Source organism: Oncorhynchus nerka, unplaced genomic scaffold (genome assembly GCF_034236695.1).
Source record: "Oncorhynchus nerka isolate Pitt River unplaced genomic scaffold, Oner_Uvic_2.0 unplaced_scaffold_1327, whole genome shotgun sequence".
NCBI lineage: Eukaryota > Metazoa > Chordata > Actinopteri > Salmoniformes > Salmonidae > Oncorhynchus > Oncorhynchus nerka.
Genome location: NW_027040018.1, coordinates 104,550 through 130,627, shown reverse-complemented (window position 1 = coordinate 130,627; position 26,078 = coordinate 104,550). Strand labels below are relative to the sequence as shown.

Below are 26,078 nucleotides of genomic sequence, written 5' to 3'. Positions count from 1 at the left end.
CTTAGCTGGTTGGGAGGACTAGGTGCATTGCTACCAGAACTCCCATCTGCTGTCATTTACAACTTGTCAGATAGAGGAACCACAATGCACGGCTCAGCATTGGAAGAGGATGTGTGTACTGTAAGTTACCTGGATAGAGGTAAGTATATTTACACATGCTGCTACTGATATTATTGCTGTTTATTTGGAGTTGATAGTACTACTACCACTTAGTTACAACTACTATTTGTTGTTGAAGATATCATTATTGTTCAAATAAATGTTCATTTCATTGCAGTCTGTTTTTCCAATGGCAAAAGGTATAGGCTACTTCATTTGAATACATCTATTGTCTCTTCTTAAAAATTAAAAATAAAATAAAAGACAGATTTAGATGTTTTTGGGGGGGAAAGTAACTACAGTATTTATTAATAGACCTATGTTTCAAGGGTCAAAGATTTACGGTTTCATCTTTCAACTGGTCCATTCCATACTTTATTGGTCTTGTTGATAAATGTAGCTAGCTGTACATAACATATGATTTGGTCTTGTTGATAAATGTAGCTAGCTGTACATAACATATGATTTGGTCTTGTTGATAAATGTAGCTAGCTGTACATAACATATGATTTGGTCTTGTTGATAAATGTAGCTAGCTGTACATAACATATGATTTGGTCTTGTTGATAAATGTAGCTAGCTGTACATAACATATGATTTGGTCTTGTTTATAAATGTAGCTAGCTGTACATAACATATGATTTGGTCTTGTTGATAAATGTAGCTAGCTGTACATAACATATGATTTGGTCTTGTTGATAAATGTAGCTAGCTGTACATAACATATGATTTGGTCTTGTTGATAAATGTAGCTAGCTGTATATAACATATGATTTGGTCTTGTTGATAAATGTAGCTAGCTGTACATAACATATGATTTGGTCTTGTTGATAAATGTAGCTAGCTGTACATAACATATGATTTGGTCTTGTTGATAAATGTAGCTAGCTGTACATAACATATGATTTGGTCTTGTTGATAAATGTAGCTAGCTGTACATAACATATGATTTGGTCTTGTTGATAAATGTAGCTAGCTGTATATAACATATGATTTGGTCTTGTTGATAAATGTAGCTAGCTGTACATAACATATAATTTGATAAACACATGTTGATAATTTCAGATCAGATTTTTTAACTAACTGGCAAATTGACGTTGTTTTTATGAAATGTTAATGCGAACCAGTGCACATGTGACAAAGCAAGATACAGAAATAAGTCCAGGTACCTTCATGCATTGAACATAATGAATAAATGTCAAGTAGTATCAGATGTGAATTGTTCATATCAGCGTCAAATATACCCAAATGTTTTCCAACTGAAGGGAACTTGATTGTTACCGTAGTAATATGCATTACAACCAATATGTCATTGCATAACCTTTTACTGCAGTGGGCTAAATCAGTGTCACACAGTGATTATTGGTAGTCTTAAACAAATATACTTTGAAACAAAAGTATAAAACCTCACACACATGGTTATGGGTTTAAAAAAAGGAAGACACCTGCACCATGTCATATATAGAGTTTAAATGTATTACATTTTGAGTTTGCATCCCAATATTACATTTTATATACATCACAGAAGACTGAAATATAACAAAACCGTTTGACATAAAAACACTGGATTTTCGGTGCGTAAAAAATAATAATATGTTAACTAATTATGAAAAATATGAATAACATTCCACCCTTGAGGCCACTAGACGGCATTTCTGGTCATTCGACTGCAGGAAAGGGCTACGACACAATATCAGCAAGAGGCATGTGCAAGTGGCACATGTGCACTTTCACAACAGAACCGTTCTGCAAAACCCTGTGTTCATGAGATCACCGTGTCTAACTTTCCCTGTTTTGCAGACTGACAGGAAGTCCAAGGACAGACAGATCTGCATCCCCCATCAAAGTGCTCTTTGACAACATACTGCTTTTCTTGGACATATTTGTCAATGGATACCTTGGGAATAATGAACGATGGCTGCCTGCCACCAGACAATGACATGGTGACGGGAGGAGGGTCAAGCGGGGGAGGCCGGCTCCGCAGCACTGACCTGATCCTGGGCTTCAGTAAGGACCAGTACCTCCTGCTCACTCCCGTAGGGTCCGAACGGACCCATGAGGTGGTCACTGAGGACCACCAGGGGAAGCAGGGCCAGTCAGACCCCTACAGATACCTGGCCAGCCTGGAGGACCACCAGGTGAAGCAGGGCCAGTCAGACCCCTACAGATACCTGGCCAGCCTGGAGGACCACCAGGGGAAGCAGGGCCAGTCAGACCCCTACAGATACCTGGCCAGCCTGGAGGACCACCAGGGGAAGCAGGGCCAGTCAGACCCCTACAGATACCTGGCCAGCCTGGAGGACCACCAGGGGAAGCAGGGCCAGTCAGACCCCTACAGATACCTGGCCAGCCTGGAGGACAGCACCCAGCGCTCTGCCTTTCACGGTCAGTACATAGGTTGTTATTGATTTATAGGTTCATTCATTGATTGATTAGGTGATGTTGTTTATTACATGAAGACAAGTTAAGGGCGGCAGGTAGCCTAGTGGTTAGAGAGTTGGGCCAGTAACCAGCAGGTAGCCTAGTGGTTAGAGAGTTGGGCCAGTAACCAGCAGGTAGCCTAGTGGTTAGAGAGTTGGGCCAGTAACCAGCAGGTAGCCTAGTGGTTACAGAGTTGGGCCAGTAACCAGCAGGTAGCCTAGTGGTTAGAGTTGGGCCAGTAACCAGCAGGTAGCCTAGTGGTTAGAGTTGGGCCAGTAACCAGCAGGTAGCCTAGTGGTTAGAGAGTTGGGCCAGTAACCAGCAGGTAGCCTAGTGGTTAGAGAGTTGGGCCAGTAACCAGCAGGTAGCCTAGTGGTTAGAGAGTTGGGCCAGTAACCAGCAGGTAGCCTAGTGGTTAGAGAGTTGGGCCAGTAACCAGCAGGTAGCCTAGTGGTTAGAGAGTTGGGCCAGTAACCAGCAGGTAGCCTAGTGGTTAGAGAGTTGGGCCAGTAACCAGCAGGTAGCCTGGTGGTTAGAGAGTTGGGCCAGTAACCAGCAGGTAGCCTAGTGGTTAGAGAGTTGGGCCAGTAACCAGCAGGTAGCCTAGTGGTTAGAGAGTTGGGCCAGTAACCAGTAGGTAGCCTAGTGGTTAGAGAGTTGAGCCAACCGAAAGGTTGCTAGATCGAATCCCCGAGTTGACAAGGTAAAAATCTGTCGTTCTGCCCCCGAACAAGGCAGTAAGAATTTGTTCTTAATTGACTTGCCTAGTTAAATGAAGGTAACACTTCCTATGAATACCCTCTTATGAGACATGCATAATGCATTATAATGGACAACATAGGCACTAATAACTGCTCATAAACATCTATAACATATTCAGCAACAACATCAGTGAAATAGCAGTTCATATAAGAATTATATCCAAGACTTTCACTTCTCCACAGTAAAATGAGTAGTCAATGTTTACTTAGTTTACCTCATCCAGGAGGATGAGGAAAGGCAGGGACAGTTGAAAGCATACGGTGCTGACCTCATCCAGGAGAAAAGGCAGGGACAGTTGAAAGCATACGGTGCTGACCTCATCCAGGAGAAAAGGCAGGGACAGTTGAAAGCATACGGTGCTAACCTCATCCAGGAGGAAAGGCAGGGACAGTTGAAAGCATACGGTGCTAACCTCATCCAGGAGGAAAGGCAGGGACAGTTGAAAGCATACGGCGCTAACCTCATCCGGGAGGAAAGGCAGGGACAGTTGAAAGCATACGGCGCTAACCTCATCCAGGAGGAAAGGCAGGGACAGTTGAAAGCATACGGTGCTGACCTCATCCAGGAGGAAAGGCAGGGACAGTTGAAAGCATACGGTGCTAACCTCATCCAGGAGGAAAGGCAGGGACAGTTGAAAGCATACGGCGCTGACCTCATCCAGGAGGAAAGGCAGGGACAGTTGAAAGCATACGGCGCTAACCTCATCCAGGAGGAAAGGCAGGGACAGTTGAAAGCATACGGTGCGAACCTCATCCAGGAGGAAAGGCAGGGACAGTTGAAAGCATACGGTGCTGACCTCATCCAGGAGGAAAGGCAGGGACAGTTGAAAGCACACGGTGCTATCCTCATCCAGGAGGAAAGGCAGGGACAGTTGAAAGCACACGGTGCTGACCTCATCCAGGAGGAAAGGCAGGGACAGTTGAAAGCATACGGTGCTAACCTCATCCAGGAGGAAAGGCAGGGACAGTTGAAAGCATACGGTGCTGACCTCATCCAGGAGGAAAGGCAGGGACAGTTGAAAGCATACGGTGCTAACCTCATCCAGGAGGAAAGGCAGGGACAGTTGAAAGCATACGGTGCTGACCTCATCCAGGAGAAAAGGCAGGGACAGTTGAAAGCATACGGTGCTGACCTCATCCAGGAGAAAAGGCAGGGACAGTTGAAAGCATACGGTGCTGACCTCATCCAGGAGGACAGGCAGGGACAGTTGAAAGCATACGGTGCTAACCTCATCCAGGAGGAAAGGCAGGGACAGTTGAAAGCATACGGTGCTAACCTCATCCAGGAGGAAAGGCAGGGACAGTTGAAAGCATACGGCGCTAACCTCATCCAGGAGGAAAGGCAGGGACAGTTGAAAGCATACGGCGCTAACCTCATCCAGGAGGAAAGGCAGGGACAGTTGAAAGCATACGGTGCTGACCTCATCCAGGAGGAAAGGCAGGGACAGTTGAAAGCATACAGTGCTGACCTCATCCAGGAGGAAAGGCAGGGACAGTTGAAAGCATACGGCGCTGACCTCATCCAGGAGGAAAGGCAGGGACAGTTGAAAGCATACGGTGCTAACCTCATCCAGGAGGAAAGGCAGGGACAGTTGAAAGCATACGGTGCTAACCTCATCCAGGAGGAAAGGCAGGGACAGTTGAAAGCATACGGTGCTAACCTCATCCAGGAGGAAAGGCAGGGACAGTTGAAAGCATACAGTGCTAAACTCATCCAGGAGGAAAGGCAGGGACAGTTGAAAGCATACGGTGCTAACCTCATCCAGGAGGAAAGGCAGGGACAGTTGAAAGCATACGGTGCTAACCTCATCCAGGAGGAAAGGCAGGGACAGTTGAAAGCATACGGTGCTGACCTCATCCAGGAGGAAAGGCAGGGACAGTTAAAAGCATACGGCGCTGACCTCATCCAGGAGGAAAGGCAGGGACAGTAGAAAGCATACGGTGCTGACCTCATCCAGGAGGAAAGGCAGGGACAGTTGAAAGCACACGGTGCTGACCTCATCCAGGAGGAAAGGCAGGGACAGTTGAAAGCACACGGTGCTGACCTCATCCAGGAGGAAAGGCAGGGACAGTTGAAAGCATACGGTGCTGACCTCATCCAGGAGGAAAGGCAGGGACAGTTGAAAGCATACGGTGCTAACCTCATCCAGGAGGAAAGGCAGGGACAGTTGAAAGCATACGGCGCTGACCTCATCCAGGAGGAAAGGCAGGGACAGTTGAAAGCACACGGCACTAACCTCATCCAGGAGGAAAGGCAGGGACAGTTGAAAGCATACGGTGCTGACCTCATCCCAGGAGTTGGAAAGGCAGGGACAGTTGAATACGGCGCTAACCTCATACGGTGCTAACCTCATCCAGGAGGAAAGGCAGGGACAGTTGAAAGCATACGGTGCTGACCTCATCCAGGAGGAAAGGCAGGGACAGTTGAAAGCATACGGTGCTGACCTCATCCAGGAGGAAAGGCAGGGACAGTTGAAAGCATACGGTGCTGACCTCATCCAGGAGGAAAGGCAGGGACAGTTGAAAGCACACGGTGCTGACCTCATCCAGGAGGAAAGGCAGGGACAGTTGAAAGCACACGGTGCTGACCTCATCCAGGAGGAAAGGCAGGGACCACACGGTGCTGATCCAGGAGGAAAGGCAGGGACAGTTGAAAGCATACGGTGCTAACCTCATCCAGGAGGAAAGGCAGGGACAGTTGAAAGCACACGGTGCTGACCTCATCCAGGAGGAAGCAGGCAGGGACAGTTGAAAGCATACAGTGCTAACCATCCATCCATACGGTGCTGACCTCATCCAGGAGGAAAGGCAGGGACAGTTGAAAGCATACGGTGCTAACCTCATCCAGGAGGAAAGGCAGGGACAGTTGAAAGCATACGGTGCTGACCTCATCCAGGAGGAAAGGCAGGGACAGTTGAGCTGACCTCATCCAGGAGGAAAGGCAGGGACAGTTGAAAGCATACGGGGCGCTAACCTCATCCAGGAGGAGGGACAGGCAGGGACAGTTGAAAGCACACGGCGCTAACCTCATCCAGGAGGAAAGGCAGGGACAGTTGAAAGCATACGGCGCTGACCTCATCCAGGAGGAAAGGCAGGGACAGTTGAAAGCATACGGTGCTGACCTCATCCAGGAGGAAAGGCAGGGACAGTTGAAAGCATACGGTGCTGACCTCATCCAGGAGGAAAGGCAGGGACAGTTGAAAGCACACGGTGCTGACCTCATCCAGGAGGAAAGGCAGGGACAGTTGAAAGCACACGGCACTAACCTCATCCAGGAGGAAAGGCAGGGACAGTTGAAAGCATACGGTGCTAACCTCATCCAGGAGGAAAGGCAGGGACAGTTGAAAGCACACGGTGCTGACCTCATCCAGGAGGAAAGGCAGGGACAGTTGAAAGCATACGGTGCTAACCTCATCCAGGTGGAAAGGCAGGGACAGTTGAAAGCATACGGTGCTGACCTCATCCAGGAGGAAAGGCAGGGACAGTTGAAAGCATACGGTGCTGACCTCATCCAGGAGGAAAGGCAGGGACAGTTGAAAGCACACTGTGCTTAGATTGTCATTTTCTCAAGATTCAGAGGCTACAGTTTATCACTACAGTATAGCTACAACTTAACGTTTCCACTTTTACACAACCAGATCTAGGACCAGGCTTGGATAAGAAATAACAGGTTGGATATCAACTGACTGACTAAGTAGGCCTGGCTGGGATGAATAAGGGACTGGTGTACCAAGTATTTTGTTTATTAGAACATAACATTATATCCTTCTATTACTGTAACATTACAGCATAGTGGCTTAAGGAGACCACTTTTCCTGCCTCACATGTTTGTTACCAAGTCAACGATCTGATGATAATCTTGAGCCTCAATTGATTTGGATTAATAAATTAACAAACTCGGATTAGATCTACCATCCGTCAGCCATGTGTAGTGGGGCTTCAACCTCACCGTGTTTTCTACAATCCATCAGCCATGTGTAGAGGGGCTTCAACCTCACCCTGTTTTCTACCATCCATCAGCCATGTGTAGTGGGGCTTCAACCTCACTGTTTTCTACCATCCATCAGCCATGTGTAGTGGGGCTTCAACCTCACCCTGTTTTCTACCATCCGTCAGCCATGTGTAGTGGGGCTTCAACCTCACCCTGTTTTCTACCATCCATCAGCCATGTGTAGTGGGGCTTCAACCTCACCCTGTTGGGGCGGTGCAGAGGACAAGTACAGTCTTGGTGTAGATTAGAGCTGTCTATTCCCACATGAGAACACTCAGGTTTAACAGGTGGCATCTGTCCCCATGGGACTATGAGATCACCCGTAGAAAGAGCTGCATATTAGGTCACCTTTTGGTAAGTAGAGCTGGCGGCACTGCCGAAGGAACCGAGCGCAAGAAGACAGATACCTAAACACACACGTCCCTCCTGTTCGACTGTCTCCTCTTCAGAGTCGGGCCTTTTCTCCAGGGATGAGTGTGACGGGGACCTGGGAGATCTCCAGAAGGGGGTGGGCAGCGGGGAAAAGTCCCCCGAGCCTCCAGAGGAGGACCGCCCTAGGAAGAAGCACCGGCGTAACCGCACCACATTCACCACCTTCCAGCTCCATGAGTTGGAGAAGGCCTTTGAGAAGTCCCACTACCCTGACGTCTACAGCCGGGAGCTCCTGGCCATGAAGGTCAACCTCCTTGAGGTCCGTGTCCAGGTATGCCACCTCCACCTATCTAATAATACTACTACTATACACTAATAATACTGTATAGTCTCTACCTATCTAATACTACTACTATACACTAATAATACTGTATTGAGTCTCTACCTATCTAATAATACTATTACTATACACTAATAATGCTGTATATTCTCTACCTATCTAATACTACTACTACTATACACTAATAATACTGTATTGAGTCTCTACCTATCTAATACTACTACTATACACTAATAATACTGTATTGAGTCTCTACCTATCTAATACTACTACTATACACAAATAATACTGTCCAGGTATGGAGCCCTTGGCTGTCAACTATTACTAGACTAGCATTACTACTGGCCCTTCTACCACTACAACCACCCCCACCCCCATTACTACAAGTACTACTATTACTATCACTATATACTAATAATACTTTCTTGAGTCTCTACCTATCTGATACTACTACTACTATACACTAATAATACTGTATTGAGTCTCTACCTATCTAATAATACTACTACTATACACTAATAATACTGTATAGTCTCTACCTATCTAATACTACTACTACTACTATACACAGTATACACTGTATACACTGACTATACTGTATAGTCTCTACCTATCTAATACTACTACTACTATACACTAATAATACCTTATTGAGTCTCTACCTATCTGATACTACTATTACTATCACTATATACTAATAATACTGTATTGAGTCTCTACCTATCTAATAATACTACTACTATACACTAATCATACTGTATAGTCTCTACCTATCTGATACTACTACTACTATACAGTAATAATACCTTATTGAGTCTCTACCTATCTGATACTACTATTAAAATCACTATACACTAATAATACTGTATTGAGTCTCTACCTATCTGATACTACTACTATACACTAATAATAATGTCCAGGTATGAGCCCTTGGCTGTCAACTATTACTACATTACTAGACTACATTACCCTTCTACTACTATTACCACCACCACCCCTATTACTACACCAGTACCATACGACTAGTACTACCACCACCCACTACTATTACCACCACCATACCACTACTACTACTAATATTACCACTACAACTACTATTTTACCACACACCATCACCACATTACTACTACTACTATTACCACCACTACTATTATTACCACCACTATTACCACCACCACTACACTACTATTACTACTTTACCACCACCACTACTACTATTATTACCACCACTACCACTACTACATCTATTACCACCACCACTGCTACTATTACCACTACTACAATTATTATCATAACCACTACTATTACCAGCCACACTGTTACCAACACTACTACCACTATTACCACCACTATTACTATTAGCACCACCGCCACTACTATTACCACCACCACCACTACTATTACCACCACCACTACTATTACCACCACTACTATTATTACCACCACCTACTACTATTATTACCACCACTACTACTATTACCACCACTACTATTATTACCACCACCACTACTATTACCACTACTACTATTATTACCACCACAACTATTACCACCACTACTATTACCACCACCTAAACCACTACTATTACCACTATTATTACCACCACCACTACTACTATTATTACCACCACCACTACTATTAACACCACCACTACTATTACTACTACTATTATTACCACCACCACTACTATTACCACCACACTACTATTACCACCACCACTATTACCACCACCACCACCACTATTACCACCACCACTACTATTACCACCACCACTACTACTATTACCGACACCACAACAACTACTACTGTTAACACCAAAACCACTACCACTACTACATCTATTACCACAACCAACACCACCACCACTGCTACTATTACCACACCACCACAACCACTACTACAATTATTATCATAACCCTCACTACTACCACTACTATTACCAACCACTACTGTTACCAACACTACTACCACTATTACCACCACCACTATTACTATTAGCACCACCGCCACTACTATTACCACCACCACCACTACTATTACCACTACTACTACTACTACTATTACTACTACTACTATTATTACCACCACCACTACTACTATTATTACCACCACTACTACATTACCACTACTATTATTACCACCACCACTACTATTACCACACTACAAAACCACTACCACTACTACATCTATTACCACCACCACCAAAACCACCACCACTACTACTATTAGAACAGGGCTACCACTACTACATCTATTACCACAACCAACACCACCACTGCTACTATTACCACCCACCAAATGGAGGAAAACTACTACCCTACTATTACCTATGGACCTGGCATACCCTATTCACTATTACTATTCCCTCCTCTCTACATTTTCCTCCTCTGTCTCTGCTGCTAAAGCCACTTTCTAACACCAAACCACTACCACTACTAAATACCACCAAGCATCTGCCTCTAACCCTAGGAAGCTCTTTGCCACCTTCTCTCTCCCTCCTGACTTTCTACCACCTCCTCCCTCTCTTTGCAGATGACTCTGCAGATCAACCATTTTGAAAAAGAAGGTCGACGACATCCGATCCTCGTTTGCTAAGTCAAACGACACCGCTGGTTCTGCTCACACTGCCCTACCCTGTGCTCTGACCTCTTTCTCCCCTCTCTCTCCAGATGACATCCGCGTCTTGTGACGGCCGGCCGCCCAACAACCTGCCCGCTTGACCCTATCCCCTCCTCTCTTCTCCAGACCATTTCCGGTGACCTTCTCCTTACCTCACCTCGCTCATCAACTCATCCCTGACCGCTGGCTACGTCCCTCCCGTCTTTAAGAGAGCGAGAGTTGCACCCCTTCTGAAAAAACCTACACTCGATCCCTCCGATGTCAACAACTACAGACCAGTATCCCTTTTTTCTTTTCTCTCCAAAACTCTTGAACGTGCCGTCCTTGGCCAGCTCTCCGCTATCTCTCTCAGAATGACCTTCTTGATCCAAATCAGTCAGGTTTCAAGACTAGTCATTCAACTGAGACTGCTCTTCTCTGTATCACGGAGGCACTCCGCACTGCTAAAGCTAACTCTCTCTCCTCTGCTCTCATCCTTCTAGACCTATCGGCTGCCTTTGACACTGTGAACCATCAGATCCTCCTCTCCACCCTCTCCGAGTTGGGCATCTCGGCGCGGCCCATGCTTGGATTGCGTCCTACCTGACAGGTCGCTCCTACCAGGTGGCGTGGCGAGAATCTGTCTCCTCACCACGCGCTCTCACCACTGGTGTCCCCCAGGGCTCTGTTCTAGGCCCTCTCCTATTCTCGCTATACACCAAGTCACTTGGCTCTGTCATAACCTCACATGGTCTCTCCTATCATTGCTATGCAGACGACACACAATTAATCTTCTCCTTTCCCCCCTCTGATGACCAGGTGGCGAATCGCATCTCTGCATGTCTGGCAGACATATCAGTGTGGATGACGGATCACCACCTCAAGCTGAACCTCGGCAAGACGGAGCTGCTCTTCCTCCCGGGAAGGACTGCCCGTTCCATGATCTCGCCATCACGGTTGACAACTCCATCGTGTCCTCCTCCCAGAGCGCTAAGAACCTTGGCGTGATCCTGGACAACACCCTGTCGTTCTCAACTAACATCAAGGCGGTGGCCCGTTCCTGTAGGTTCATTCTCTACAACATCCGCAGAGTACGACCCTGCCTCACACAGGAAGCGGCGCAGGTCCTAATCCAGGCACTTGTCATCTCCCGTCTGGATTACTGCAACTCGCTGTTGGCTGGGCTCCCTGCCTGTGCCATTAAACCCCTACAACTCATCCAGAACGCCACAGCACTACTACTATTAACACCAAAACCACCTACTATTACCACCACCACTACTATTAACACCAAAACCACCACTACTTCTACTATTAACACCAAAACCACTACCACTATTATTTCCACTACTACTACTACCATCACCACCACTACTTTTACCACCACCACTACTACTAATATTACCACCACCACTACTACTACTATTAACACCAAAACCACTACCACATCTATTACCACCACTACCACTACTACTATTACCACAACCACCACTACTACTATTACCACCACCACTACTACTATTACCACAACCACTACTACTATTACCACTACTACTATTACAACCACCACTACTACCACCACCACCACCACTACTATTAGTAGTGGTGGTGGAGTCGGTGCAGCCAGCTGGTTTCTCCACGCATCGCGCCGACAGAATCAAACATCTTTCTGGTAAGAAGAGGGCGGGGCGTATGCTTTATGGTTAACGAGACGTGGTTTGGTCACAACAACATACAGGAACTCAAGTCCTTCTGTTCACCTGATTTAGAATTCTTCACAATCAAATGTCGCATCGCATTATCTACCAAGGGAATTCTCTTCGATTATAATCACAGCCATATATATTCCCCCAAGCAGACACATCGATGGCTCTGAACGAACGTTATTTGACTTTGCAAACTGGAATCCACATATCCTGAGGCTGCATTCATTGTAGCTGGGGATTTTAACAAGGCTAATCTGAAAACAAGACTCCCTAAATTGTATCAGCATATCGATTGCGCAACCAGGGCTGGTAAAACCTTGGATCATTGCTATTCTAACTTCCCGAAGCATATAAGGCCCTCCCCCGCCTCCTTTCGGAAAAGCTGACCATGACTCCATTTTGTTGCTCCCTGCCTACAGACAGAAGCTAAAACAAGAAGCTCCCGCGCTGAGGTCTGTTCAACGCTGGTCCGACCAATCTGATTCCACGCTCCAAGACTGCTTCCATCACGTGGACTGGGATCTGTTTCGTATTGCGTTACACAACAACATTGACGAATACGCTGATTCGGTGAGCGAGTTCATTGGAACGTGCGTTGAAGATGTCGTTCCCATAGCAACGATTAAAACATTCCCAAACCAGAAACCGTGGATTGATGGCAGCATTCGCGTCAAACTGAAAGCACGAACCACTGCTTTTAATCAGGGCAAGGTGACCGGAAACATGACCGAATACAAACAGTGTAGCTATTCCTCCGCAAGGCAATCAAACAAGCCATGCGTCAGTATAGAGACAAAGTGGAATCTCAATTCAACGGCTCAGACACAAGAGGAATGTGGCAGGGTCTACAGTCAATCACGGATTACAAAAAGAAAACCAGTCCAGTCACGGACCAGGATGTCTTGCTCCCAGGCAGACTAAATAACTTTTGCCCGCTTTGAGGACAATACAGTGCCACTGACACGGCCCACAACCAAAACATGCGGACTCTCCTTCACTGCAGCCGAGGTGAGTAAAACATTTAAACGTGTTAACCCTCGCAAGGCTGCAGGCCATCTGGACAAGAGGAATACCTATGTGAGAATGCTGTTCATCGACTACAGCTCGGCATTTAACACCATAGTACCCTCCAAACTCGTCATCAAGCTCGAGACCCTGGGTCTCGACCGCCCTGTGCAACTAGGTACTGGACTCCCTGACGGGCCGCCCCCAGGTGGTGAGGGTAGGTAACAACATCTCCACCCCGCTGATCCTCAACACTGGGGCCCCACAAGGGTGCGTTCTGGCCCTCTCCTGTACTCCCTGTTCACCCACAACTGCGTGGCCACGCACGCTCCAACTCAATCATCAAGTTTGCGGACGACACAACTGTGGTAGGCTTGATTACCAACAACGACGAGACGGCCTACAGGGGGAGGAGGTGAGGGCCCTCGGAGTGTGGTGTCAGGAAAATAACCTCACACTCAACGTCAACAAAACTAAGGAGATGATTGTGGACTTCAGGAAACAGCAGAGGGAACACCCCCTTATCCACATCGATTGGACAGTAGTGGAGAGGGTAGTAAGTTTTAAGTTCCTCGGCATACACATCACAGACAAACTGAATTGGGCCACCCACACAGACCGCATCGTGAAGAAGGCGCAGCAGCACCTCTACAACCTCAGGAGGCTGAAGAAATTCGGCTTGTCACCAAAAGCACTCACAAACTTCTACAGATGCACAATCGAGAGCATCCTGTCGGACTGTATCACCGCCTGGTACGGCAACTGCTCCGCCCACAACCATAAGGCTCTCCAGAGGGTAGTGAGGTCTGCACAAAGCATCACCGGGGGCAAACTACCTGCCCTCCAGGACACCTACACCACCCGATGTCACAGGAAGGCCATAAAGATCATCAAGGACAACAACCACCCGAGCCACTGCCTGTTCACCCCGCTATCATCCAGAAGGCGAGGTCAGTACAGGTGCATCAAAGCTGGGACCGAGAGACTGAAAAACAGCTTCTATCTCAAGGCCATCAGACTGTTAAACAGCCACCACTAACATTGAGTGGCTGCTGCCAACACACTGACTCAACTCCAGCCACTTTAATCATGGGAATTGATGTAAAATATATCACTAGCCACTTTAAACAATGCTACTTAAAACCTGTTAGGGCTAGGCTGAATACTGCCCCCTTTGGAGGAATTGCGTGCCCATAGTAAACAGAAAAAAAATCTGTCCAAAATTGCTAATATATGCATATAATAATTATTATTGAATAGAAAACACTATAAAGCTTCTTAAACCGTTCAAATTATGTCTATGTAAAGCAGAACTCTCAGGGCAGCCATTCTCCCAAACGCTCTCTTGTCATCAGGAAAGTTGGGCCAACTTTGACGTCATCGCCCCCACCCTTCCCAACCAGCTACGGATCTGGGAACAGTTTCTATCTCTTCAGCGCGATGTCTCCTTTCAATGGGGCGTTTCATTGTGAAAATCGCGCGCTCCCTCACCCTTTGGCGGGCTAAAACCTTCGGGTCACGAGAAAATACATGTACTCTCATGCGCGCGTCGCGTCTGGAGCTCTCTTTGTTCCAGGATTCACCAAACAATGTCAGTTTGTCTGTTCGAGCTGAGAATTGTTTTGCACGTTTAGAACATCCTAAAGCTTGATTCTGCACTTAGTTTGACCAGTTCAGTCGACATATAATATGTAATTGTGAAGTTTTGATGCGCAACCCCTAGAATTTTGGCTGCATTTCAGCAGGAATTTGTCGCGTTTGATAACCCAAAGACACAGACTTGAAAGCCAAACGCAGTTTTTGGTAAGTATGACTCCTTCCACGACTTCTGATCGAAGAACATCAAAGGTAAGGGAATATTTATGTGGTAATTTTGTGTTTCTGTGGACTCCAACATAGAGGAGACATATTGCTAATGTCTGAGCGCCGTCTCATATTATTGCCTAGTGAACGAATTCTGTAACGTTAAAAATAAATGTAACACAGCGGTTGCATTAAGAAGAAGTGTATCTTTCTAACTATGTGTAGAACATGTATATTTAGTCAAAGTTTATGATGTGTATTGCTTGTTATCTGACGTTATCTGACGGAGCTATCATCATTTCTCCGGACATTTGAGTAGCATTTTTGAACATGGCGTCATTGTAAACAGAGATTTATGGATATAAATGGCATATTATTAAATGTAAAAAACATAAATGTACTGTGTAACATGTCCTATTACTGTCATCTGATGAAGATTTTCAAAATTTTCAAAGGTTAGTGAATTATTTTTCTTTTAATCCTGCGTTTGTTGATTGCATCTTTTGTTCAACATGGCTATTCAAATTAGCTGTGTCTTTGGTGGTGGTTTGACATAAATATGTGCTATGTTTTCGCCGTAAAACATTTTAGAAATCTGACTTGCTGGCTAGATGAACAAGGTGTTTATCTTTCATTTGAGCTATTGGACTTAATGTGTTAATGTGTGGAGGTTAAATATTTCTAAGAATATTTTTGCATTCCATGCGCCACCGTTCCAGCTGAACGGGGGAGGTGGCGTTCCCCTAGGGCAACACCTCGCGTTATGTAGCTTTAGTTAATATAATGTTTACATACCCTACATTATTCATCTCATATGTATACATATATACTGTACTCTATATCATCTACTGCATCTTTATGTAATACATGTATCACTAGCCACTTTAAACTATGCCACTTTGTTTACATACCCTACATTACTCATCTCATAAGTATATACTGTACTCGATACCATCTACTGCATCTTGCCTATGCCGCTCTGTACCATCACTCATTCATATATCTTTATGTACATATTCTTTATCCCTTTACACTTGTGTGTATAAGGCAGTAGTTTTGGAATTGTTAGTTGGTTTACTCATTGGTTATTACTGCATTGTCGGAACTAGAAGCACAAGCATTTCGCTACACTCGCATTAACATCTGCTAACCATGTGTATGTGACAAATACATTTGATTTGGATTTGATTTGATTTGATATGACCACCACTACTATTACCACCACCACAACCACTACTATTACCACCACCACTACTATTACCACAACCACCACTACTACTAACCACCACATTCTTTTGGAGAGATTGAAACCTAAATTGGTCTACACGGACAAGTTCTGGCCTGGTTTAGATCTTATCTGTCGGAAAGATATCAGTTTGTCTCTGTGAATGGTTTGTCCTCTGACAAATCAACTGTAAATTTCGGTGTTCCTCAAGGTTCCGTTTTAGGACCACTATTGTTTTCACTATATATTTTACCTCTTGGGGATGTTATTCGAAAACATTATGTTAACTTTCACAGCTGTACATTTCAATGAAACATGGTGAAGCCCCAAAATTGCCCTTGCTAGAAGCATGTGTTTCAGACAAAGAAGTGGATGGCTGCAAACTTTCTACTTTTAAACTCGGACAAAACAGAGATGCTTGTTCTAGGTCCCAAGAAACAAAGAGATCTTCTGTTGAATCTGACAATTAATCTTAACCTCTTAAGTCGACCCTCTACTTTTTTGAACATTCTGTTAAAAATCGCGCAACATTTCAGCGCCCTGCTACTCATGCCAGGAATATAGTATATGCATTTGCTTAGTCTGTGTGAATAGAAAACACTCAGACATTTATAAAACTGGTTAAATCACTGCTGTGGCTTTACCAGAACGGCATTTACATCGAAAAGCACAGGAAAAACTGATCACTGAAAATGGGAAAATATATCCATGCGCTACTTGAACCCATTGATAAAGGTGAACCACAATTAATTGACTGAGGTTGCAGTACCTACAGCTTCCACACGGTGTCTAGAGTCTTGTCATTTCCCTTCGAGTTTTTTCTTGGTCAAACACATGCAGGGCACCGTATCTCCTATGGTCTAGGACCGGATATTTTCGTTGAGTTTCTAGCCGGACATTTTTCCAGACGGACAGCTAATGATCTTTACATCGCCTCCTGATGAATTTTATCGCTTATTAACGTTTACTAATACCTAAAGTTGCATTACAAACGTATTTCGAAGTGTTTTGTGAAAGTTTATCGTCGACTTTTTGAATTTTAAAAAATGACGTTACGTTTTGAAACTATGTTTTTTTCGTTTATCACACAGTCTACATATAACGATATCTAGGCTTTATATGGACCGATTTAATCGAAATAAAGACCCAAATAGTGTTTATGGGACATCTAGGAGTGCCAACAAAGAAGATGGTGAAAGGTAATGAATGTTTTCTATTTTATTGTGCGGTTTGTGTAACGCCGAAATGCTAATTATTTTGTTTACGTCCCCTGTGGGTCTTTTTGGGTGTTACATGCTATCAGATAATAGCTTCTCATGCTTTCGCCGAAAAGCATTTTAAAAATCTGACTTGTTGCCTGGATTCACAACGAGTGTAGCTTTAATTCGATACCCTGCATGTGTATTTTAATGAACTTTTGAGTTTTAACTAATACTATTAGCATTTAGCGTAGCGCATTTGCATTTCCAGAGCTCTAGTTGGGACGCAAGCGTCCCGAGTAGAAGCAACAGGTTAATGGTTGTACAGTCGTCTCAAATAAAACTGTGAAGGACCTCGGCGTTACTCTGGACCCTGATCTCTCTTTTGAAGAACATATCAAGACCATTTCAAGGACAGCTTTTTTCCATCTACGTAACATTGCAAAAATCAGAAACTTTCTGTCCAAAAATGATGCAGAAAAATTAATCCATGCTTTTGTCACTTCTAGGTTAGACTATTGCAATGCTCTACTTTCCGGCTACCCGGATAAAGCACTAAATAAACTTCAGTTAGTGCTAAATACGGCTGCTAGAATCCTGACTAGAATCAAAAAAAAATATCATATTACTCCAGTGCTAGCCTCTCTACACTGGCTTCCTGTCAAAGCATGGGCTGATTTCAAGGTTTTACTGCTAACCTACAAAGCATTACATGGGCTTGCTCCTACCTATCTCTCTGATTTGGTCCTGCCGTACATACCTACACGTACACTACGGTCACAAGACGCAGGCCTCCTAATTGTCCCTAGAATTTCTAAGCAAACAGCTGGAGGCAGGGCTTTCTCCTATAGAGCTCAATTTTTATGGAACGGTCTGCCTACCCATGTCAGAGACGCAAACTCGGTCTCAACCTTTAAGTCTTTACTGAAGACTCATCTCTTCAGTGGGTCATATGATTGAGTGTAGTCTGGCCCAGGAGCGGGAAGGTGAACGGAAAGGCTCTGGAGCAACGAACCGCCCTTGCTGTCTCTGCCTGGCCGGTTCCCCTCTTTCTACTGGGATTCTCTGCCTCTAACCCTATTACAGGGGCTGAGTCACTGGCTTACTCGGGCTCTCTCATGCTGTCCCTGGAAGGGTGCGTCACCTGAGTGGGTTGATTCACTGATGTGGTCATCCTGTCTGGGTTGGCGCCCCCCCCTTGGGTTGTGCCGTGGCGGAGATCTTTGTGGGCTATACTCAGCCTTGTCTCAGGATGGTAAGTTGGTGGTTGAAGATATCCCTCTAGTGGTGTGGGGGCTGTGCTTTGGCAAAGTGGGTGGGGTTATATCCTTGCCTGTTTGGCCCTGTCCGGGGTGTCCTCGGATGGGGCCACAGTGTCTCCTAACCCCCTGTCTCAGCCTCCAGTATTTATGCTGCAGTAGTTTGTGTCGGGGGGCTAGGGTCAGTTTGTTATATCTGGAGTACTTCTCCTGTCCTATTCGGTGTCCTGTGTGAATCTAAGTGTGCGTTCTCTAATTCTCCCCTTCTCTCTTTCTTTCTCTCTCTCAGAGGACCTGAGCCCTAGAACCATGCCCCGGGACTACCTGACATGATGACTCCTTGCTGTCCCCAGTCCACCTGGCCGTGCTGCTGCTCCAGTTTCAACTGTTCTGCCTTATTATTATTCGACCATGCCGGTCATTTATGAACATTTGAACATCTTGGCCATGTTCTGTTATAATCTCCACCCGGCACAGCCAGAAGAGGACTGGCCACCCCACATATGCTCTCTCTAATTCTCTCTTTCTTTCTCTCTCTCGGAGGACCTGAGCCCTAGGACCGTGCCCCAGGACTACCTGACATGATGACTCCTTGCTGTCCCCAGTCCACCTGACCGTGCTGCTGCTCCAGTTTCAACTGTTCTGCCTTATTATTATTCGACCATGCTGGTCATTTATGAACATTTGAACATCTTGGCCATGTTCTGTTATAATCTCCACCCGGCACAGCCAGAAGAGGACCCCACATAGCCTGGTTCCTCTCTAGGTTTCTTCCTAGGTTTTGGCATTTCTAGGGAGTTTTTCCTAGCCACCGTGCTTCTACACCTGCATTGCTTGCTGTTTGGGGTTTTAGGCTGGTTTTCTGTACAGCACTTTGAGATATCAGCTGATGTACGAAGGGCTATATAAATAAATTTGATTTGATTTGATTTGATACTATTACCACAACCACCACTACTACTATTACCACAACCACTACTACTATTACTACTATTACAACCACCACTACCACCACCACCACTACTATTACCACCACTATTATTATTATTACCACCACTACTATTACCATTACCACCACCACTACTATTACCACCACCACTACTATTACCACCACTACTATTACCACCAAAACCACTATTACTATTACCATCACCACCACTACTATTACCACCACCACCAGTAGTATTACCACCACCACTACTATTACCACCACCACCACTACTACTATTAACACCAAAACCACTACCACGACTACTAATATTACCACCACCACCACTACTATTACCACCACCACCAGTATTATTACCACTACTATTACCACCACCACTACTATTACCACCACTACTATTACCACCAAAACCACTACTACTATTAACACCACTACTATTACCACCACCACTACTATTACCACCACTACTATTACCACCACTACTATTACCACTACTACTATTACCACCACTACTATTACCACCACCACTACTATTACCACTACTACTATTACCACCACTACTATTACCAGCACCACTACTATTACCACCACCACTACTATTACCACCACTACTATTACCACCACTACTATTACCACCACTACTATTACCACCACCACTACTATTACCACTACTACTACTATTACCACCACCACTACTGTTTCCACAACCACCACTACTACTATTACCACAACCACTACTACTATTACTACTATTACAACCACCACTACCACCACCACCACTACTATTACCACCACCACTACTATTACCATTACCACCACCACTACTATTACCACCACCACTATTACTATTACCACCAAAACCACTACTACTATTACCACCACCACCACTACTATTACCACCACCACCAGTAGTATTACCACCACCACTACTATTACCACCACCACCACTACTACTATTAACACCAAAACCACTACCACGACTACTAATATTACCACCACCACCACTATTATTACCACCACCACCAGTATTATTACCACCACCACTACTATTACCACCACCACTACTATTACCACCACTACTATTACCACCACTACTATTACCACTACTACTATTACCACCACTACTATTACCAGCACCACTACTATTACCACCACCACCAGTATTATTACCACCACCACTACTATTACCACCACCACCACTACTATTACCACCACCACCAGTAGTATTACCACCACCACTACTATTACCACCACCACCACTACTACTATTAACACCAAAACCACTACCACGACTACTAATATTACCACCACCACCACTATTATTACCACCACCACCAGTATTATTACCACCACCACTACTATTACCACCACTACTATACCACTACCTATTACCACCACTACTATTACCACTACTACTATTACCACCACTACTATTACCAGCACCACTACTATTACCACCACCACCAGTATTATTACCACCAACACTACTATTACCACCACTACTATTACCACCACCACTACTATTACCACCACTACTACTATTACCACCACCACCACTACTACTATTACCACCACCACTACTATTACCACCACCACTACTATTACCACTACTACTATTACCACCACTACTATTACCACCACCACTACTATTACCACCACTACTATTACCACCACCACTACTATTACCACCACCTCTACTATTACCACTACTACTACTATTACCACCACCACCAGTATTATTACCACCACCACTACTATTACCACCACCACTACTTTTACTCTCACCACCAACACTACTATTACTCTACTACTACTATTAACACCAAAACCACTACCACTACTACTAATATTACCACCACCGGTATTATTACCACTACTACTACTATTACCACCACTACTACTATTAACACCAAAACCACTACCACTAATATTACCACCACCACCACTACTACTATTAACACCAAAACCAATACCACTACTACTAATATTACCACCACTACTACTATTACCACCACCACTATTACCACCACTACTACTATTACCACCACTACTATTACCACTACCATTACCACCACCACTACTACCACCACCACTACTATTACCACCACCACTACTATTACCACCACTACTATTACCACCAACACTATTACCACCACCACTACTATTACCACCACTACTATTACCACCACCACTACTATTACCACCACTACTATTACTAGCACCACTACTATTACCACCACCACCACTACTATTACCACCACTACTATTACCACCACCACCACTACTATTACCACCACTACTATTACCACCACCACTACTACCACCACCACTATTACCACCAACACTACTATTACCACCACTACTACTATTACCACCACTAATATTACCACCACCACTATTACCACCACCACTACTATTACCACCACCACTACTATTACCACCACTACTATTACCACCACCACTATTACCACCACCACCACTACTATTACCACCACCACTACTATTACCACCACCACCACTACTATTACCACCACCACTATTACCACCACCACCACTACTATTACCACTACTACTATTACCACCACCACTACTATTACCACTACTACTATTACCACCACTACTATTACCAGCACCACTACTATTACCACCACCACCAGTATTATTACCACCACCACTACTATTACCACCACTACTATTACCACCACTACTATTACCACCACCACTACTATTACCACTACTACTACTATTACCACCACCACTACTATTACCACCACCACTACTATTACCACAACCACCACTACTATTACTACTATTACAACCACCACTACCACCACCACCACTACTATTACCACCACTATTATTATTACCACCACCACCACTACTATTACCATTACCACCACCACTACTATTACCACCACCACTATTACTATTACCACCAAAACCACGACTACTATTACCACCACCACCACTACTATTACCACCACCACTACTATTACCACCACCACCACCACTACTATTACCACCACCACTACTATTACCACCACCACCAGTAGTATTACCACCACCACTACTATTACCACCACCACCACTACTACTATTAACACCAAAACCACTACCACGACTACTAATATTACCACCACCACCACTATTATTACCACCACCACTACTATTACCACCACCACTACTATTACCACCACTACTATTACCACCACTACTATTACCACCACCACTACTATTACCACTACTACTATTACCACCACTACTATTACCAGCACCACTACTATTACCACCACCACCAGTATTATTACCACCACCACTACTATTACCACCACCACTACTATTACCACCACTACTACTATTACCACCACCACCACTACTACTATTACCACCACCACTACTATTACCACCACCACTACTATTACCACCACCACTACTATTACCACTACTACTATTACCACCACTACTATTACCACCACTACTATTACCACCACCACTACTATTACCACCACCTCTACTATTACCACTACTACTACTATTACCACCACCACCAGTATTATTACCACCACCACTACTATTACCACCACCACTACTATTACCACCACCACTACTTTTACTCTCACCACCAACACTACTATTAACACCTAAACCACTACCACTACTACTAATATTACCACCACTAGTATTATTACCACTACTACTACTATTACCACCACTACTACTATTAACACCAAAACCACTACCACTACCACTAATATTACCACCACCACCACTACTACTATTAACACCAAAACCAATACCACTACTACTAATATTACCACCACTACTACTATTACCACCACCACTATTACCACCACTACTACTCTTACCACCACTACTATTACCACTACCATTACCACCACCACTACTACCACCACCACTACTATTACCACCACCACTACTATTACCACCACTACTATTACCACCACCACTATTACCACCACTACTACTATTACCACCACCACTACTATTACCACCACTACTATTACCACCACCACTATTACCACCACCACTACTATTACCACCACTACTATTACCACCACCACTACTATTACCACTACTACTATTACCACCACTACTATTACCAGCACCACTACTATTACCACCACCACCACTACTATTACCACCACTACTATTACCACCACCACTACTATTACCACCACCACCACTACTATTACCACCACTACTATTACCACCACCACTACTATTACCACCACCACTATTACCACCACCACTACTATTACCACCACTACTATTACCACCACTACTATTACCACCACCACTACTATTACCACCACCACTACTATTACCACCACCACCACTACTATTACCACCACCACTATTACCACCACCACCACTACTATTACCACCACCACTACTATTACCACCACCACTACTATTACCACCACCACTACCACTACTATTACCACCACCACTACTACTATTACCACCCTACTACTACTACTACTACTACTACATTTACATTACATTTAAGTCATTTACGCTCTTATACCACTACTATTACTACCACTACTATTACCACCACTACCACTTCTACTACTCTCACCACCACCACCACTATTACCACCACCACCACAACTACTAATATTACCACCACCACCACCACTAGTACTATTAACACCAAAACCACCACCACTACTATTACCACAACCAACACCACCAAAACCACCACCACTAATATTACCACTACCACCACTACTATTACCACCACCACCACTACTACTATTACCACCACCACTACTACTATTACCACCACCACAACTATTACCACCACCACCACTACTATTACCATTACCACCACTACTACTATAATCACCACCACCAGCACACAAGTGTTCTCCTCTTTCAAATGTTGGAAATGCTTTCATGCTTTGGCTGAGAGATTCTATTTAGGAGGTGGAGACTTCTCATACATTTTCTCATACAATTGCCGTCAAATATATTGGTACACTGGCACTTTAAACTGGAGTGGAGCAAAACGTTCTGTTTTCTCTTTTTAAAAACTGGATCAATTACTATGTTTAACCTGTAGGCACCAGTAGCTTACCACAGGTTAAATAAATTACACAGAATTACACAGCTTCTTACACAGCCTCTAACTAAATTACACAGCCTCTTACACAGCCTCTAACTAAATTACACAGCCTCTTACACAGCCTCTAACTAAATTACACAGCCTCTTACACAGCCTCTAACCAAATTACACAGCCTCTAACTAAATTACACATCCTCTAACCAAATTACACAGCCTCTTACACAGCCTCTAACCAAATTACACAGAATTACACAGCCTCTTACACAGCCTCTAACCAAATTACACAGCCTCTAACTAAATTACACAGCCTCTAACTAAATTACACAGCCTCTTACACAGCCTCTAACTAAATTACACAGCCTCTTACACAGCCTCTAACCAAATTACACAGCCTCTAACCAAATTACACAGCCTCTAACCAAATTACACAGCCTCTAACCAAATTACACAGCCTCTAACCAAATTCATTTGAATTCTGAATAATTTAGTCCAGGCCATTTTTAACATTTTTGAAGCAAAACATCAACAACAACAAAATCTACAAATACTATTATTACTACCATTATTACTACCATTATTACTACCATTATTACTACCATTATTACTACCATTATTGTGATGTAGTGTGCACTACATCGATGTAGTGTGCACTGCCGAGTGACTACTGTAGACTAATACTACGGTATCCTCTCTGTCCGTGGCCAGGTGTGGTTCCAGAACCGTCGGGCTAAGTGGAGACGTCAGGAGAAGATGGACTCCAACTCAACAAAGCTCCGCCACTCCCCCATGTTGTCTTTCAACCGCTCGCCCATGCCCTCCAATGTGGGGCTCATGTCCAACCCATTACCCCTGGACCCCTGGCTGGCATCGCCCATGTCCAGCGGCAACCCGATGCACACTATCCCCGGATATGCAGGCCCAGGGCAGGGCCCTCACTTTCAGCCTGCCTACCCCAGCCACTCCCACTCTCACAGCCATAGCCACAGCCACAGCCACAGCCACAGCTTCCTCGACAGTCCCCCAGGACATGGCATGGTGCACCAAGGGATGGTACAGGGCATGCAGGGGGTGCAGTCTGTGGCCCCGCCACTCTACCAGTGCCCCTGCAGCTTCAATGATAAGTACCCTCTGCTAAGGACCTGGAACATGGTTCCAGCATCGCAGCACTGAGGTTGAAGGCTAAGGAGCACATCCATTCCATGGATAAAACCTGGAAGCCTGACATTCATTTAAGGATGGTCAACCACAACAGGTGATA

The 26,078-nt window shown here is 44.7% G+C and overlaps 1 protein-coding gene across 1 annotated transcript; it reads left to right on the top strand.

The window, feature by feature from the left end:
• Positions 1 to 26,078, top strand: LOC135568925 (retinal homeobox protein Rx2-like). Its single transcript, XM_065015708.1, has 4 exons — positions 1 to 139; positions 1,900 to 2,484; positions 7,722 to 7,975; positions 25,526 to 26,078. Exons 2-4 carry the CDS (start codon positions 1,989 to 1,991, stop codon positions 25,988 to 25,990), a joined length of 1,215 nt encoding a protein of 404 aa, XP_064871780.1. The 5' UTR covers positions 1 to 139; positions 1,900 to 1,988; the 3' UTR covers positions 25,991 to 26,078.

Excerpts from the sequence above, each read along its gene's own strand:
- LOC135568925 (XM_065015708.1), top strand. The coding sequence starts at position 1,989 with ATGGATACCTTGGGAATAATGAACGATGGCTGCCTGCCACCAGACAAT. Across the intron at positions 2,485-7,721 it reads CCAGCGCTCTGCCTTTCACG|AGTCGGGCCTTTTCTCCAGG; the intron begins GTCAGTACATAG and ends TCTCCTCTTCAG. Across the intron at positions 7,976-25,525 it reads TCCTTGAGGTCCGTGTCCAG|GTGTGGTTCCAGAACCGTCG; the intron begins GTATGCCACCTC and ends GTCCGTGGCCAG.